This window comes from Pelobates fuscus, chromosome 12 (assembly GCF_036172605.1).
Source record: "Pelobates fuscus isolate aPelFus1 chromosome 12, aPelFus1.pri, whole genome shotgun sequence".
In the NCBI taxonomy this organism is placed as follows: domain Eukaryota; kingdom Metazoa; phylum Chordata; class Amphibia; order Anura; family Pelobatidae; genus Pelobates; species Pelobates fuscus.
In genome coordinates this window covers 119,317,865-119,336,761 of record NC_086328.1, presented here as the reverse complement: position 1 = coordinate 119,336,761, position 18,897 = coordinate 119,317,865, and the positions used below count along the sequence as shown (strand labels likewise).

Below are 18,897 nucleotides of genomic sequence, written 5' to 3'. Positions count from 1 at the left end.
TTAGAAAACGGAAGGCCAGGGAGCAGAGCAATCTGGCACTGGGGCACAGACTTTAAGGTTAAACCATTCTTGACAGTTTAACCCCAAAAGGTGAGCCAGCACCAGGAAACTCCTGGCACCATCACAACTTCATTTAATTAAAGTTGTTATGATGTCCAAACTGGTCCTTTAACATTTGAAATTCTGTTTTCAACTCTTCCCACTTCCCACAGCTCTTTGTGACATAAACTTGTCCCCTTGCATTAACAACAATTGTTTCTTACTTAGTTGAATTTCTTTAGTGTAATTTGAGCCATATAGAATTCACTGGATATATTTTTAGGATACATTTACTTACTGCGAATCCATTGAAATGGAGGAGTATTGCCAGTTAGTGTACGTTGAAACTTTGGGGACACAGCTGTGTTGATGAATGGATGAGATTTTTGTTTTGAACATACAAGGATTGTTTGCTTGAAAACCACTCGCCCAGTGAAGAAGAAAAATGTGTTTGGTTAGGTTCAGGGTCAAAAAAGGAAGTTGGTATTGACAAATATAGAATAAAATCCTAGATGTTTTTATGAAGCCTGGCACAAAACAAAATTGTTTTTTTCTTTTTTTTTCTTTTAATTTTCTTGATTTATTTTAATATTTTTTTTTGGAGACACTTTTTTTTAATCACGTCAGATAAGATAAAGATAATAAAACCAATGACATAAAAACACCAGCGTGTTTCACCCATAGGGGCTTTTTTAAAGTGTTTACACTTAGGTGTAAGAAAAAGAATTGTGATATCTTGACCGATATCTATATGCAGTTTTACAATGACCACTGCTTCACAGTCAATCATCCACAGCATTTGGCGACGTAGCTACTTGGTCTCTCATTTTTATAAAAGCTGTTTATATGAATTGTATATAACACTGTTGGGTTATCTTAGCACCCCAAATAAGCATCATTGAAAGTGTAGTTAGTTAGGAATCCCAAATACGGCTGTCCATCTTGAACAGTGACACCTAGGAGTTTTGCTAAAACACTCCGCATCCAAAAGGGATCACATGCCAAAAAGCTTGTTTGACTGTGAGGATGCTATGTCTTCAATTCAGCATCTGACATTTAAATGAATGAATAGATGTTGTGATAAATAAAGCACTGCGGTCTCTTTAAATGTTCCTGATTCTGTCATACAAACATGTTTCACGTTCCCTATGCTGTTAAGTGCTGCTACCATCTAAGTCACAGCAGGTCTTGGTAAATTCATTTATTCCCTAACTTTGTGCTTCTGAAATGAAGCAGAATTTTACAAGGACCCCATGTCGGGCCCATATATATATATTTATATATCTAGGGGGAAAAAAAACCTGAATTCTCCTGAAACTCGTATCGTAAGATCCTTAACAGTACTTTTGTTTCATAGAAAGCCCAAAAGAATCGTCTCTCTTGGGTTTCTGATCAATCCCCTCTATAGTGCCCCATGGTGAGATTACCAAAAAGGCTTTCTTTTACCCTTTGTGCCATTTCAACGAGATTATGCTGCACACAAAGCACCGGGGTGAGAAGGGCACCCCGTAAAATAAAAGCGGTGAATAATAAGAGGCGGAGAGAAGAATCTATTGCAAGCTCATCCTGTGATTATTAATACACAATGCGTAGAGGCACTGGGGTATCTGGGCTAAGCTCTGAAATGTTTCCATGTTCAATGGATTGCGCACACCTCATTGAAATTAAAGATCAGCTTTATTGTTTCAATGTGCAGAGCCAAATTTAAGGCAGTCCTTTTTTATTTTTATCTTATAGCTTCTAAAGAATATTATTTTCATACCTGATACATATCCAGCAGCGACAGGCCAGCGCTGAGCAGATGTCCTTTTTGTCTTGCTAGAAGGTGCTTAAATGGAATGAAAGTTATATTTATAAGGGGCTTAACGGATGGTAACATTGAGCGAGGGAGAATTGGGCTGAGGATGAAGCATGAGATTCTCACGTTATACTGATGAGCACCCCCAAATCCCCTTGTGTGTTCACTGTCATTATAACCCTTGTGATCTGTTTACTTATTTTATTCTAGGGTTAGTTTATTGTTTGTAGCATTGATGTATATTCCTAGATGCAATCTGATACAAGATTAAAAGGCTAAGTACACTGTGGCATTGCGCAAAAATATGTTTTAAAACAACCCTCCAAGTACCATAATAACTGCATCATACTGAAGTTGTTATGGTGTCAGGAGGTCCTTGCGGCCAGCTTACTTTGAACACTTTGCACACTACCTTCAATGTGGCTGTGTAGCTGTAAAGCCACGCGATTGTGCTTTTAATTTGGGTTGAAATTATTTTCCAATTGACCTAAAATTTTTACCTAAAATTTTCAGCTCCGGTAGAAATGCTTTTTCAGTGTTTTTGTCCTCGACGCAGGGATTGGCAACTCATAGCTGATAGGGAATAATAGGTCCTACAATAACGTACATGCCCAGTTTTGCCTAAAATTCACTTCGAATTCCTGACATTTTCCGCATACCTTCATGAATAACTCTGCATTTGTTGACAAACACTGGTGTTGCCAACTGTGTGATTTCAGGCCCCTTCTTTTATGTTATTTTTAAACCTACATGTGATAATATTATAATTATGTTCTTTTTTTGTTTTTAATTGTAATCTTAACTAAACTGTTTCAATCTTCCAGCAGATAGAAAAGAGCAAGCGTCCCAATCGGATCCTTTCCAAGGAGCATTGTGGGGTTCTAGGGAAGAGAGGAACAATATGGCGGACAGCGCTGGGACAGAAGCAGCAAAACTGGATACATCCGCTGATCAGGTGCAAATCCGACTTTCGTCGACTAACAATTTTCGTCAGATTTAGTCGACTAAAATAGGACTAAAACTAAAAAGGCTACAACTAAAACTAAATTTAAATTTGCTGTCAAAATTAATCTGGTGCGAATGTGCCAGTACCGATTCCATCGTGATATTATGCGCTCAGTTTAACCTCACCCAGGTAGAACTACAGAATCAGACATTGTTGTAATATTAAATGGCTGATTGTGGATTCGGTTAGCAGCCTCACTGTTGAAATTAACTCTCGGCTGCAACCGGCTTATATTATTTCGTTTGCATGCTCCCTTCTTTAACTTCTAGTTTTACAGAAAAAAGGCAACCGTAGAACTAAAAATCGCGAGCAACCAATAAAAAAGAAAAACCTTGCGTTTCATCTATATCTCTTTGAATGTTCTTCATATCTATAGCTGTGACCGTCCTAGTGGGGGTTTTCATTTCTCAGTGAGTTGCAGTAAATTAAGAAATTGGAGAAAGTAGTAGAAATTGAAAGCAATCCCATTTTGCCCTTAATTCTAAAACTCTCTTGTTAGGTAAAACCTCTCAATGTTTAGGTGTGTGAGATATTTGGTTACCTAATGGGAATATTGCTACACGAGGCTCTGATTTTAGGAGCATTGGAAGGAAGAAATGGTTCTCAGGAATTACTGATTTATTCCCTGTAATATCTCTCGCATGCAATTCTTTCCTGTATCTATCCTTTTAGCAAATGCCCAAATTTCCTACATTTCATTTATTCATGAAATATCAGTTAATGCATGAAATATTGGTTAATACATGAAATATTAGTTAATGCATGAAATATTAATGTATGAAATATTGGTTAATACATGAAATATTAGTAAATGCATGAAATATTGGTTAATACATGAAATATTAGTTAATGCATGAAATATTGGTTAATACATGAAATATTAGTTAATGCATGAAATATTGGTTAATTCATGAAATATTGGTTAATACATGAAATATTGGTTATTACAGGAAATATTAGTTAATGCACGAAATATTGGTTAATACATGAAATATCAGTTAATGCATGAAATATTGGTTAATACATGAAATATTAGTTAATGCATGAAATATTGGTTAATACATTAAATATTAGTTAATGCATGAAATATTGGTTAATACATGAAATATTAATGTATGAAATATTGGTTAATACATGAAATATTAGTTAATGCATGAAATATTGGTTAATACATTAAATATTAGTTAATGCATGAAATATTGGTTAATACATGAAATATTAATGTATGAAATATTGGTTAATACATGAAATATTAGTTAATGCATTAAATACTGGTTAATACATGAAATATTACTTTATGTATGAAATATTGGTTAATACATGAACTATTAGTTAATGCACAAAATATTGGTTAATGCACGAAATATTGGTTAATACATGAAATATTACTTAATGTATGAAATATTGGTTAATACATGAAATATTTTTTAATACATGAAATATTAGTTAATGCATTAAATATTGGTTAATACATTAAATATTGGTTAATGCATTAAATATTGATTAATACATGAAATATTGATTAATACATGAACTATTGGTTAATGCATCCTCTGCTCCAGCTGACCACACGGAGTAATGCTTTGTAATGCCAGCTGTATTTCTGTGTATCCCAAAGCCTACTCTGTCTTGTTACATTATTGTTGGTCTTTCTCTTCCCATTGGTTGTCGTACAGATTGTGATGGATAATGGAATCAAAGTTGGCAGCACTTTCAGCATTGACCTTATGCATCATCACAAAGTCCAGGTGAGGTTCTATGACATTTTCATGTTATTTTGTTATTTTTTTTATTCTATATTGCCTGCTTTCATTACGAGCATACTTTTCAATATGTACGTGGCTCATCTATTCTGATGAGCCACGTAAATAAAACACTTAGACCGTTATTTTATATCCCTGCTGTCTGTGTAATTTACCTAATCTTTTTTTTTCCTGCCTTTCCCTATCCTTTTCTTCTCCTTCTCCTTTTCCCGTTCCCCTTTCATCAGTATGTAAAAAAAAGAGTATAGACTCTGTTTAAATGTAGTTTTCACAAAAGAGAGCATTTACAGAAGTTTAAAAAACAAATTCATGCCAAAGTCATAGAATATACCTATGTTCATGTTTTGTCCCATAAACATGCGCTTGGCTGAGAGCTGCCATTAGTTTATCCTCATGCAGATTTTCTTGTCCCCGACCATTTTTCTTCTTGTATTGCGAATTGTTGAAAGTACCAAGCAACCAATCAGAACGCAGTTGATTTCAAATAGATCAGTTAAAGAGTTTTTTTTAATTTATTTTTATATTAAAACACTGTTTTGAGTTGTAGTAAAATTTTCGGCGCAGTCGTCCCTCCCACCTGATACCCCACCCAAACAGAACAAACAACCGTTTTAACTGTAGCCTGGTCTGCCTTTGTAATGCCACTGCCTCTTTCCAGAGGGGGAGGATGTACCGATAGCCAAGCTGATAGAATTTCCTGAAAAATGTTTTCTCCTTTTCCAATATGGCTGCTTGCAGTTCTTATTGCAGGGTTCACTCTAACACAGTTCTTATCGCAGGGTTCACTCTAACACAGTTCTTATCGCAGGGTTCACTCTAACACAGTTCTTATCGCAGGGTTCACTCTAACACAGTTCTTATCGCAGGGTTCACTCTAACACAGTTCTTATCGCAGGGTTCACTCTAACACAGTTCTTATCGCAGGGTTCACTCTAACACAGTTCTTATCGCAGGGTTCACTCTAACACAGTTCTTATCGCAGGGTTCACTCTAACACAGTTCTTATCGCAGGGTTCACTCTAACACAGTTCTTACCGCAGGGTTCACTCTAACACAGTTCTTATCGCAGGGTTCACTCTAACACAGTTCTATCGCGGGGTTCACTCTAACACAGTTCTTATTGCAGCGTTCACTCTAACACAGTTCTATCTCGGGGGTTTGTGATATGTGCGATGAAGACAGATGCCCATTGTGCACAGATTTAAAACTTGTTTCGAGCTGTCTAGTGACGTTGTACGTCCATTTCTTATTGAGACGCTGTACATACAAACTCCAAGCACCATGACTACTTTAAATCAGTAAAGTGATGATGGTGTTTGGTGTAACCCTTTAAAATGTACAACGTCTTGCAACATCAAACAGGCACATCTCAAAAGATTTAGCTTCATGTATAATCCTGTCTCAATGTGCTGTCGTAGGAAATAAAATGCCTTTTAAAGCAACCGTGCCTTCGTTATTCTGAAAGAGCAATTGTCATTTAAATAGTAATACTGCATTGAATCCAAAATTTACACCTGACCAAACTTAATTACTGAATTCATTGTTATAGCACTTGAAAACAACTTCTAAACAAGTACACACACCTAAATAGATGATGAATTACTCTGTTAAAGTTAAATAGAGAGACCTCATTTAGACCACCATAACCACTGTCTCACTGAAAAGAATAGCCACCACCTTAGGCGTTTGTAGAAAATAGTGTCGTGTGTAACTAATGCACTTATTCAATAGAAGAATTATAAATGTTTCTTTGATTGTATCTCTTTTTATCTATATAAAGATTGATAATTACGTGGATCCTGTGGATTTCGAGCTTGATATGGATGGAATGGAGGACATTAGTCGAAATATTGGTAAGATTTAAATTTCTCTGATTTCTGGTTAAATATTTTTAGGTTAATCTGTGAGCATCCAATTATGTGCGTTACAAATTCACCTTGAGATAGATATTTATTTCTATACTCTATGCTGGAAGAAAAAAGTAACAGAAAGGTTATAGATTAAAAGATAGAATTGCCTATAAACCTCTTTCACCTCTTTCAACATGGCCGCTGGCAGTGGACTGCGTTTCTGTGCTCTATGTTCTGAGCTCAAATTACGCATGTAACTTCCAATAGTCCTTTACACAGGGGTTCATTCCAAGACAGTTCTTATCATATGGGTTTATTCTAAGAGTTGGGAGATGAAGCATTGTGTTACTTGGAGGAGAAGCAGTAACTGCATTTATGGTTGTCTGCAGACCCCACAATCACAGTCTTTATCGCTATGATGATAGCAACACTTAAATACAAGTAACATTTTTAAATATACTGGAGGGATTTGGCTAGAATTCTGTATAGATGGTATTGTATTTACAGAGTTATTCACTAAACTGTTCAGAATCTTAAAATCTACATTTAAAGAGCACCTGTAATACCTAATATTGGATTGTCACATATATTGTGAATAAAATGGTATCAACGTATTGTCCTGGACAAATTTCTACTAAGTTATCATTAGTAATCATACTGTGTATTTTTGATATCTTAAGTCTTTAATATTAACCCATCAACATGAGGTTTGGAATGCAATAAAAGCACAAGTACGTAGAGCATGGGGACAGCAACCTCATCTACACTGCCACCAAGTGATGCAGCAGCAGAAACTCATAACTCCTACAGGGTTATTCACTGAAGTCTAAATGAACAGGGTAAACCTATCCGGCTGGCCATTTGTACTGAAAAATCCAGACATTGTTCACACTGTTTAACAATGTCCTGATTTTGCGTTACAGGCAAATGAGCCAGAATATAGTCCTGCTTTCTACTGGACCAATAGCCGGAGGATGGCTGAAAGCCAGATCCGGATTTATTCAATCTGGTCTGGGATGCTTGAATTTCAGTCTGCATTTAAAAAAATCGGACCTATTTATCCACTGGTAGCACAAATAGTTATCCATTAGTGATGCCAGCTGCAACATTAAATTCCTTAAAAAATAAAATAAAAATAATAATAAAAAAACTTTTAAAAAACACTAAGTGGCCCATTTTTATCCCCTTTTAATTTGTCTTATTCGTTTTCCTGAATAGTGTTTAGCTAACTATTTAGGTGACCGATCTGCCTCAACTTTTTCCCACGCCACACTGGTCTCGACCCGCCTGTCCCCAATCTCAATCATGATGATCTCAGCCAATGCAATGCTTTCCCATAGAGTTGCAGCATAGAGCGTGGAGAGGCTATAGAAACCAGAACCACTACACTAAGATGTAGTTGTTCTGGTGACTATTGTGTCTATTTAACAAAATCCAGACAAGCTCATCTGCCATGTGGCCGAAATTTGCCCGTCCTATGAAATGTTGTTATTTTATGACAAATTGGCTCGGCTGAAACAATTTTTTTTTTTTGTCATGCACAAGTTTAGTAAATATCAAATTATGGATTTCTACATTTGTATTAAGACCTCACAAACACACATGTTTGTTAAATATAGAGGATAGGTAAACATAGAATTAAAGTTTCCTTGTAAGATGCCTATACATTGAAACACGTGCTTTATCGAGGGGAAAAACTATGGTTCATCTCTCCGAGCATATGCTGTTAAAGTTTAGCTGTGTCGTGTCACAATGTCGTCAGTTCAGTTTCCGATTTGGAACTGGCAAACTAATTAGCGAATCGTGTCTAGCATCAGATGTCAATACTTACTCAATTATCTTTCCCTCATTGCTGCTATTGGCAGCGTGCAAAGCACTCCCGTTGCTCATTAATCACCTCCGCCAAGAATGTAATTAGCAGCTTAATTAAGATCATCGTGGGTTTGTGATACCATAGTGCCTACAGTGAACATCGGGGGCTGGAAGCACTTTCCAATAATCCCCAGTCCGCTCCCCCAAGTAGAATTCTCACTGGGATACATAGGGGACTCTGCGTTTAAAGGACAATTAAGGATGATAAAATGCATCCACTACGCACTTATGTAGATATAAAAAAAGTCTGGTTTAAAATGTAAATTAGAAATACATGATGGTTTATTCGCTAAACACTGATTTGTGGAAAAATGAAACCACATTGCAGAATTTAGGCAAAATACCCTTGATCTGTCTTTAAAATTTCCCCAGTTCAGCATTTTTTACTTAGCGTATATTGCAATTCGATTTGCGGTTCATTATAATTCAGTGTTTCATGGATAGACCCTTTATCAATTTCTAGTTCCTAATGGGATTCCTGGCTGCGTAACATGACACATTCCTGCAGCAGTTTTAGCTAGGATGGGGGGATATACAATGTTCTTACCCAGCTTAATATTAGTTTTATTTCTTTTTTAAATATTAAAAAAAGGAAAGCCGTGCTAGTTCTGGGTATCTTGATTATTCCTGGTTCTTTAATTCTCTCTGAGGTTCTAGGCCACCCAAACATTAGTTAAATCTATAGTCTCGATCTAATTATATGAATAATTTATATTCTATATAGACCACATACACGAACCTTCACTGACAGTTATGGTAGGTGTCCTTCTTATGATGGCTTCCTGTCCCTTTAAACTGACAGCTCATGGTTAGAGTGATGAAAACAGTAAATATTCAGGTCATAAAAGCAGAAGAAGTTCTCTGTGTGAGCAAGGGATCAAATATTTAGTAAGCCTGCAGGAATTCGTATGGGGAGACGGGACGTGTTGCGCATTTCTGCTCAGTGTTATCTAGATCATCATAATTGATCTGCATAATGAATGAGCACCTATTTATTTAGCTGGTGTCTGCCTGCCTGTTTATTTGGCATCTGCAGTGCTTTTAACTGTGCCCTTCACCTAACGAATGGAATTGTTATAGCTTGTCTGCTTTTTCTGACAATTAAATTATGTTCTAAGCCAAGCCTTGTTTTGCAGTTGTATTTATTTTATCATAACTGTCACACAGGGAGGAGCGTATATAGAGTTTCTGATATTTTCAAGTTTTCACTGATTCTAGGAATTTTTGGCCAGCTCATCAGATTATAATTGGCTGGTTTATCAATGTGGATATCATCACGGCCAATGGGAAGCTGAGTCTTCCAAAAACAGGGTTTCTTGGGAAAAGTTGACTTAAGTTTCAAGAAACCTCTCCTCCATGAGATGGCAGTCAAACTAACATCACGCTTTTAAAAACATTATTTTTAAAAATGTTTCAGTATGGATATTTTTGTTTGTAAAATATTCTGAAGCACTATAAACTTAAGAAAAAGTTGACATTTCCATGGCAGGGCCCATAAATAGAATGAGAAGATGAATTACTCTGGGCAGGGGCAGTAAGTGTACAGAACAGGTGAAGAAAATAATAAAGGTAAAACTTACCTGCGTTCTAGCACTGAGGCGGCAGCCCGATCTTCCTCTGGTGGAGGATGGACTGAGGGGAGACTTGCGGGGCAATGAGGGGCAGTACCTCATTGGTCCTCACCACAGAATTGACATTGTTCTGGGCTGGCTCTGGCAGCCAAAGGCTAAATCTCTGCACAAACAGACTCCAAGCAACATGGCCACTTCAAATCACTGAAGCTGTCATGGTGCTCGGAGTAAGCCTTTAAGTTATCTTCCTTAGTGGGATGGTGGAAAAGCCTGGGGGCACTGATGATGATCTTAAAGGAAGCAGGAGAGCTATGGTCCTACATTACTCAGATTCTTCCTTGTTGTCTCTGTCATGCTCTTCTTTACGACAAGTGAGCGAGGTATATAACGTCAGATCACATCACCTGTTCTCTGCAACCGTGTCTACTGAGCGGAATCATGGAGGAAAGAGCAGTGGCTCTTGGACGCAGCTCGACTGCAGTGCTGTCTTCTAGACCGTTAGCGAAAAGTAGGATTTGGTAGGATTCCTGGGACTCTTACTCTACCTACACTATAGTTCCTATTATTACCCCCAAATTTTTGGTGGTCACTAGGACATTCTCTTTGTGGGATATTGAAAACTGATAGATACTTCAGAATGACCAACAATCTCTCTCTGGTTGACTGTCTCTCTCGGTCTTTCTAATCCTTGTTGTAAGGAAAAAAGGCAGTTTGCTGGTGAAGTATATGCTTGATTAAACATTGCCTGGCAGAGAGGAGCCTGCAGATTAGACTATTTAATTTACTGTCACAGAGGCTAAATTTAGAGCAGATCTCATCTCATTCTGACACGTTCCTCCCAGTAAATAGCAGCTGATTGCTCTCCTCTTTTTGCCTGTGACTTGGGATAATCTCAAACATATTTTCGTTCTTTAATAAGACTTTTAAAAAAAATCATTTCTATTTACAGCCAAATGACAATATTTAAAATAGAACCTGTAACGGACCGTTTCACTTACAAGAGGATAAAACCCAGTTTAGGCGATAATCCCCTTTCCAGATGCACAGGCAGCTACTGCAAACACCATTCTCCCGACTGGAACCACACGAACACTGGAACAGCTGAACAAGAAAAGCAGACATCGGCTTACACTCTTGGCAGTCAGCATATAATCCCATTCCCCCAAAGACCGAGACGACACATCGCTTTGAGGGTTAAGCAAGAACTCTGGACTGGGACACCCAGTCTGGCTTTTATTACAAACAAGTACATACAGGACACTCCCAGGGGGAGGATGAAATTAACCAATCACATACATGGTTCAGCCCACACATCCCCTCCCCTCAGATAACATTAAACTCAATTATCCGGTACACTTTTTCAGCCAAGTTCTGGATGTACCCCAAAACCCGGGGGTACACCTTTAAATCCAGCATCGCTGGATAGCCCTTATTCAGGGGGACAACATATCCAAAATTCAAGTAATTCGGATGAATGGTTCGTGAGATATGGGGTTCCAAAGATTTGACCGACCGCATGGGTAAAGTATCCGAAAACAGTTCCATGCATTTTGGCCCTGCGGTCGGTCACAAACAAGGGAATGAAAACAGGCGAATTGCCTGTGTTATAGAGCCTGGAGAGGGTTTGAATGAATTCCCTTGTTTATGGGGTTCTTTCTACCGAACGGCGGGTCATTCGGTAGTTTCCATACGAATTTCTGGAAGTATGGAGGTCTCAGCGGTGTTTGCCTAGTCAAGTGTCCGATTTTAGTTCCAGACACTCGACGGCAAAACACCGCTGTTCGGTAGTTTAAGATGGCCGCCGCCACGTGTTTGTTTCCCGAATGGCGGCCACCCAGAGGACAAAGAATACATTACATGGATTGCCAATTACCCGTTTGCAACATTGTTGCAAACGGTAATTGGGGCCACACTTAGTCCTGGGTGGTCTGGTTGTTCGGTAGTTTCCTCAATATAATGAATGGAGTGATTCTACCGAACAATCAGATGAATGCTGTACATATATATAACCCAGGTAACTGCATACAACAATACATACATGACATTAAAGTATTAAAGGCAGGATTACTGTACTACGCTCCACAGTCTTAAAGGTACAGTAGTCCCAAAAGTTCCAATATGTCCATCGCTGCTTTTAAAGGGCCAGCAGCAGCAATACAAATTATTACCTGCCCAAATATAGTTTCTAAAGTGCGACACGTCCAGGGGCCATAGTCAGCGGGCAGGAGGCCAGCAGCCAGGCCTCTCCAGTTCACAGTGGCGAAGCTGGTTTTGCCACATTTCTCCCCTTTGCCAATTAGACTAACAGGGTACCAGAGACTACGGTCCCATCTGCACAGTTGTGGGGCTTAACATCTCCCCTTGGTGGGTTAGGTTGCCGTGGGAGAGAGGGTGTAACAAGTTCCTCTCTCTGGATGGCAAACTGCCGCTGGGGAGAAAGGATGGCACCTTCTGCTCCCTGGGGTACACACTGCCGCTGGGGAGGAAGGACGACACCATCAGCTCCCTGGGGTACACACTGCCGCTGGGGAGAAAGGATTGCACCTTCTGCTCCCTGAGACACACCCTGCCGCTGGGGAGGGAGGACACTGCTCTCCTCTCCCTTTACTTCACACTGCCTTCCTGGCACATCACTTTGCTGCTGGGGGGCAGGAACAACAACCTCTGCCCCCTGTAACTCAGCCTGCCGCTGGGGAGGAAGGACGACACCTTCATCTCCCTGGGGTGTACGCTGCCACTGGGGAGGAAGGACGACACCTTCATCTCCCTGGGGTACACACTGCCGCTGGGGAGGGAGGACGCTGCTCTCCTCTCCCTTCACTTCACACTGCCCTCCCGGCACATCACTTTGCTGCTGGGGGGCAGGAACAACAACCTCTGCCCCCTGTAACTCAGCCTGCCGCTGGGGAGGAAGGACGACACCTTCATCTCCCTGGGGTTGCTCACAGGACCAGTCTAGGAACTCTGCTACCTCGGGTACTGCTGGTTGCTGTTGGGCGGGAGGACCGGTTGTCTCTTCCCAGGCCTCATTGATGAGTCGCAGGTAATCCCCCTCCAGGTTCCATTCCTTGGTGACCAAATATCGTAGGTCTGCCTCGAGGTCCACAGCGCCAAAGAGACCCAGCATGTTCTCTCGGATGCCGTACAGGTCCCAAAAACGATAGTCGGCATCTTCCCCAAAGTCCTCGTCACCACTATTATCCCAAAATAGACCGGGGCCAGTGTATTCTCCGCCTTCTGGGAACTCATACTCTGCCATCCTGGGGACACACTGAGCCGCGTACCACTGTAGCGCCTGGTACGCGTTGTCGAGCGTCAGTTCTGCGTATACTAGAATCTCGAGTCTAGTCACCCACTTTCCTGTGGTCTGGTTTCTCAGGAGGGGCATCCGCTCTGCCATTCTAGCCAGGATTTGCTGCCTTCTGCTGCGGCGCTGCTCCCCTCGTGAATACGGTACTTCTTCCATGGCTTTGTCCCATAATTCGGCTCTGGCCCTCTGTCTGTACATCAACCTGAGCTCCTCTGGGACTACTCCAGACCACACGCCTACGTAACTGGACATTACATCCCGAAGCCTCCTCTCCATTTTCTGAGTTCCTTTGTAGATAGGGTCGCTGTACGGATACTAGCGTTGCCCTCAATTTGTAATCCAGAAATGGTATTGTCTGTAGCTGTCCCTCTGTTTGTAGGAACGATCCCGCCGCTTGCCACCAATTGTAACGGACCGTTTCACTTACAAGAGGATAAAACCCAGTTTAGGCGATAATCCCCTTTCCAGATGCACAGGCAGCTACTGCAAACACCATTCTCCCGACTGGAACCACACGAACACTGGAACAGCTGAACAAGAAAAGCAGACATCGGCTTACACTCTTGGCAGTCAGCATATAATCCCATTCCCCCAAAGACCGAGACGACACATCGCTTTGAGGGTTAAGCAAGAACTCTGGACTGGGACACCCAGTCTGGCTTTTATTACAAACAAGTACATACAGGACACTCCCAGGGGGAGGATGAAATTAACCAATCACATACATGGTTCAGCCCACACATCCCCTCCCCTCAGATAACATTAAACTCAATTATCCGGTACACTTTTTCAGCCAAGTTCTGGATGTACCCCAAAACCCGGGGTACACCTTTAAATCCAGCATCGCTGGATAGCCCTTATTCAGGGGGACAACATATCCAAAATTCAAGTAATTCGGATGAATGGTTCGTGAGATATGGGGTTCCAAAGATTTGACCGACCGCATGGGTAAAGTATCCGAAAACAGTTCCATGCATTTTGGCCCTGCGGTCGGTCACAAACAAGGGAATGAAAACAGGCGAATTGCCTGTGTTATAGAGCCTGGAGAGGGTTTGAATGAATTCCCTTGTTTATGGGGTTCTTTCTACCGAACGGCGGGTCATTCGATAGTTTCCATACGAATTTCTGGAAGTATGGAGGTCTCAGCGGTGTTTGCCTAGTCAAGTGTCCGATTTTAGTTCTAGACACTCGACGGCAAAACACCGCTGTTCGGTAGTTTAAGATGGCCGCCGCCACGTGTTTGTTTCCCGAATGGCGGCCACCCAGAGGACAAAGAATACATTACATGGATTGCCAATTACCCGTTTGCAACATTGTTGCAAACGGTAATTGGGGCCACACTTAGTCCTCGGTGGTCTGGTAGTTCGGTAGTTTCCTCAATATAATGAATGGAGTGATTCTACCGAACAATCAGATGAATGCTGTACATATATATAACCCAGGTAACTGCATACAACAATACATACATGACATTAAAGTATTAAAGGCAGGATTACTGTACTACGCTCCACAGTCTTAAAGGTACAGTAGTCCCAAAAGTTCCAATATGTCCATCGCTGCTTTTAAAGGGCCAGCAGCAGCAATACAAATTATTACCTGCCCAAATATAGTTTCTAAAGTGCGACACGTCCAGGGGCCATAGTCAGCGGGCAGGAGGCCAGCAGCCAGGCCTCTCCAGTTCACAGTGGCGAAGCTGGTTTCGCCACAGAACCCATCATTTTTCTAAAATAAATCAAGGCATTAATAATAGTTAAAGTATACCGTTTTTGTTGGTTAGTCCATAACCTTACAGAAATGTCAAGTTTTTGGAAGGCTAAAGACGAATTGAGCCAGAGTTACCCAGAAAGGACAATATCCGCATCCTCAAGGCTATTAGCTAGAATTTGATAAGTGAAACTGTTCTATTAAAGGAAAACTATGCGCCATTGAATGAAACGTTAAAAATCACCTATAACTTGTGTTACTTTTATGTTTATATTAAATATTTATCAAATTACATCACAATCCAGTTCAGATAAGGCAGCACCAGAACTGACATTGCAAATGAAGAGGCAAAAAAGAAAAATGTTTAATTTCTCTTTTCTAAAAAACTTCCTTTATGTCGAATGTCAAGTGCAGAGGACAAACAGAGCTTAGAACAATGATTGACAGGAAGCTAAGATTGAAGCTCTCAGTTGCAGGATGAAGAGGTGTGGGCTTTCTACATTTTAATGTTATTTTTCATGCCCCACAAACTCATATTTGTTAAATAAAGGGATAAGGAAAATTAGTAACTACCTTTCAAGTGATCCATATTTGTAGATCACAAAGTGATGATGGTGCTTTCATTTGGGGATACTATAAGGAAGTCACTGCGAACTGTGGTACCCAGGAACCTGGGTTAGCATCATGTTAAATGGAGTTCGCAAACCTCTGGAACACTATTAATTATAACTGGTATAACTGTTTGTAGTCTACTAGGATGAGAATGAAATATCTTACAATATGTTACTTCTGCAGAATTTTCATCAAAGCATTACTGGCATGTTAAAGGAATACTCCAAACACTTAAAGCACTTTAACTTGCTTTAACTACCGTTTCATTTTAAAAAAAAGCTTCATTTTAAAACACACTGTCTCTGCTGGACAATACAGTGCTGGAGCTTTTTAGAAGATGGTTGATGCTGAAAATAAAAGATGCTATATTCTGCCCTTTATAGACTTTTTAAAGCGGAGCTATCATCTGAAAACATTAATCCGACACTTTTTGGAATGCCACATATCTGTCCTTCCTTAGTAGAACTGGTGTAAAAGATTCATTCATTAAACTTCGAGTTGGATGTCTAGCCAAAAACATGTGCATAAAAGTTCAACTCCTACAACAATTTTGTTTTAAAGGGACACTATAGTCACCTGAACAACTTTAGCTTAATGAAGCAGTTTTGGTGTATAGAACATGCCCCTGCAGCCTCACTGCTCAATCCTCTGCCATTTAGGAGTTACATCCCTTTGTTTATGAACCCTAGTCACACCTCCCTGCATGTGACTTGCACAGCCTTCCATAAACACTTCCTGTAAAGAGAGCCCTATTTAGGCTTTTTTTATTGCAAGTTCTGTTTAATTAAGATTTCCTTATCCCCTGCTATGTTAATAGTTTGCTAGACCCTGCAAGAGCCTCCTGTATGTGATTAAAGTTCAATTTAGAGATTGAGATACAATTATTTAAGGTAAATTACATCTGTTTGAAAGTGAAACCAGTTTTTTTTTCATGCAGGCTCTGTCAATCATAGCCAGGGGAGGTGTGGCTAGGGCTGCATAAACAAAAACAAAGTGATTTAACTCCTAAATGACAGTGAATTGAGCAGTGAAATTGCAGGGGAATGATCTATACACTAAAACTGCTTTATTTAGCTAAAGTAATTTAGGTGACCATAGTGTTCCTTTAATAGAAAATGTGCTACTTTTTGCTCAATTCAATGGAACTTGGCTATTTGTGAGTAAACACCCCAATGGTTTCCTTTCAACCTCTGCGGACACGGTCAGGGAGGAGAGGCAGAGCTACAATGACTCCACGTTGACTAGTCTTTAGAAAGATGTTCTAACGGTAATCGATAATGGAACATCTGAGGTCTTTTACTCTGAGGAATTTGTCTGACAATTGATAATAAAAGGCAAGGGTTAACGAGACTTGAGATAATAACTATCTATTGTCCACAGAGCTGTTCCCTGGAGAGGCAGAGGTAACTCGTTACTTTCCATCCTTCTCAAGGAATACCTGCTTGGAATTTCAGATGTCTGCTGAGAGCCAACAGAATCCTACAATACATCAGGTATGGTATGCATAGGGGGTCCTGGTTTCCAGTTGGACGTGGCTCTGTAATCTATTGGAATGTAAGAAGGGGTGAATGAAGAATACAGGGTTATACAAATTGTTTACCAACACAGACAATCTGGTAGCATATATGATTTAGAGAAAGTTTCTAATTCCAACTATTTTTGCCTTAAATTTTAAATTCACTTTGAATTACCAACAAGTATCACTATAGTAACTAACCCTCATAGTGCATTCTTATAAATGCCCAGGTAATGTCTATTTACAGATGACCCTGCTGCCCATTTGTAGTACTGCAGGTTTATAGAGGGGAGGAAAAAATATTTCAAAATCTGCTAGACACTTATTGTCACAGGTACTTTGCTAGTCCTACCCCACTGTGTTAGAAGTATGTCCCACCAATGAGTTCCATTCAGATATGGTTGGAATTGTGGAAGTACAACTTCCGGAAACAGCAATATTCTGAGCCAGAGCTGGATCTCTTGGGCAGCCTTGGTTTCTATGTAAACAATCAAAAACAGTTCGACACAGAACCAGAGTATAGTGCCGAGTGATGCAGCACCATAACTACTACAGTACTTATGGTATTATGGTATTATCTGTAGTGGTATTATTGTATTATTTTTTATAATTTAAAACTTTATATAATTGAAACGTCACCACGTCTCCCCAAAATAAATGCATTATTGATATAATTAAAACTTTCCTGCTAGCATTTTTTACTCCTCCCTAAGTCTTTTAAAACCTATACAAATACATAAAAACAAATTGAGGAAATCTTTATTTTAAGCAGATCTTATCACAGGGCGCTGCAGAATATTTTATAACTTTAGAGTATAATGAGTGAATTATAATGCAGTGCTTAGTTCTGTATAATTTTAAATAAAAAAAATCCATTAAGTACAGCCCATGGAATTATTAAACAGAAATGAGCAGGACAAAGATCTCTGCTGGACAGTCTCAAATATATTTTATTAGTAACTATTTCATTGCCAGGGGATTTCTTTCTCATCGCCATAATTATCAGAGTGTTAATGTTTTTTTCTGTGTATGTAAGACTAAAGCAGAGCTGACACATTTTTGAACAATTGGATAGAGTGTTAGCTCTTTGTTATACTATTATTTAAAAAATAAAAAAAAATCTCACGCAGTCCAATTTTAATTATTTGCACGCTGTACATGTACTGCGCTACTGAAGGAATGCCGGGGAGCGCAAGCCCTTTGTAGTAATTTCTGTGTAGATATCAGATTGCGCATGAGCATGACTGAGGCATTATGGGACAGTTAAGCCCACTACATAATAGCGGTCCAGAGTAAGTAAATAAGTACGATTTAATTTTTTAATTTTTTTATTTACCTCAGCTTTATTATTTCCCTGATAAATGATGCAATAGTGTTTACTGATTTTGGGGAACAAGCAACTGCCAATACCAGAGTAGTGACAGTTCTGCTTTCACGTGTATCCTTGGTTTGCCACACACAATTTTATCTCTTCATCAGCAACTACCAGGGAGAACGCAGATAGATGTGGCTATGAGAAATGTAGGTGCTAGACATGTGTTGTAACTGCTGCAGTATTTTATGCATCTCATGCAATGCAACAATTATTATTATTATTATTATTATTATTCTATTATTTATATAGCGCCAACAAATTCCGTAGCACTGTACAATGGGTGGACTAACAGACACATAATTGAGATCAGACCAGTGGACGTACAGGAACAGAGGGGGTTGAGGGCCCTGCTCAATGAGCTTACATGCTAGAGGGAGTGGGGTATAGTGACACAAACGGGTTAAAGTAGGGGAATTAAATAGTTTAATTCAGCTTTAAATTAATTATAGCTCCCACAATACTGGCTGAGAGTGTGGAGTGA

General features: G+C 39.6%; 1 protein-coding gene across 4 annotated transcripts in view; it reads left to right on the top strand.

Moving 5' to 3' along the window:
• The window catches only part of IFTAP (intraflagellar transport associated protein), a 526,063-nt gene that overhangs the window by 495,978 nt on the left and 11,188 nt on the right, over positions 1-18,897 (top strand). For 3 of the 4 annotated variants that reach the window (XM_063438034.1, XM_063438033.1, XM_063438035.1), the window contains exons 3-6: positions 2,662-2,792; positions 4,520-4,591; positions 6,387-6,459; positions 16,906-17,018. In XM_063438034.1, coding sequence (XP_063294104.1) covers positions 2,662-2,792; positions 4,520-4,591; positions 6,387-6,459; positions 16,906-17,018 — 389 coding nt within the window. The remainder of the gene's footprint in view (positions 1-2,661; positions 2,793-4,519; positions 4,592-6,386; positions 6,460-16,905; positions 17,019-18,897) is intronic. The other variant, XM_063438036.1, reaches the window with a different exon arrangement.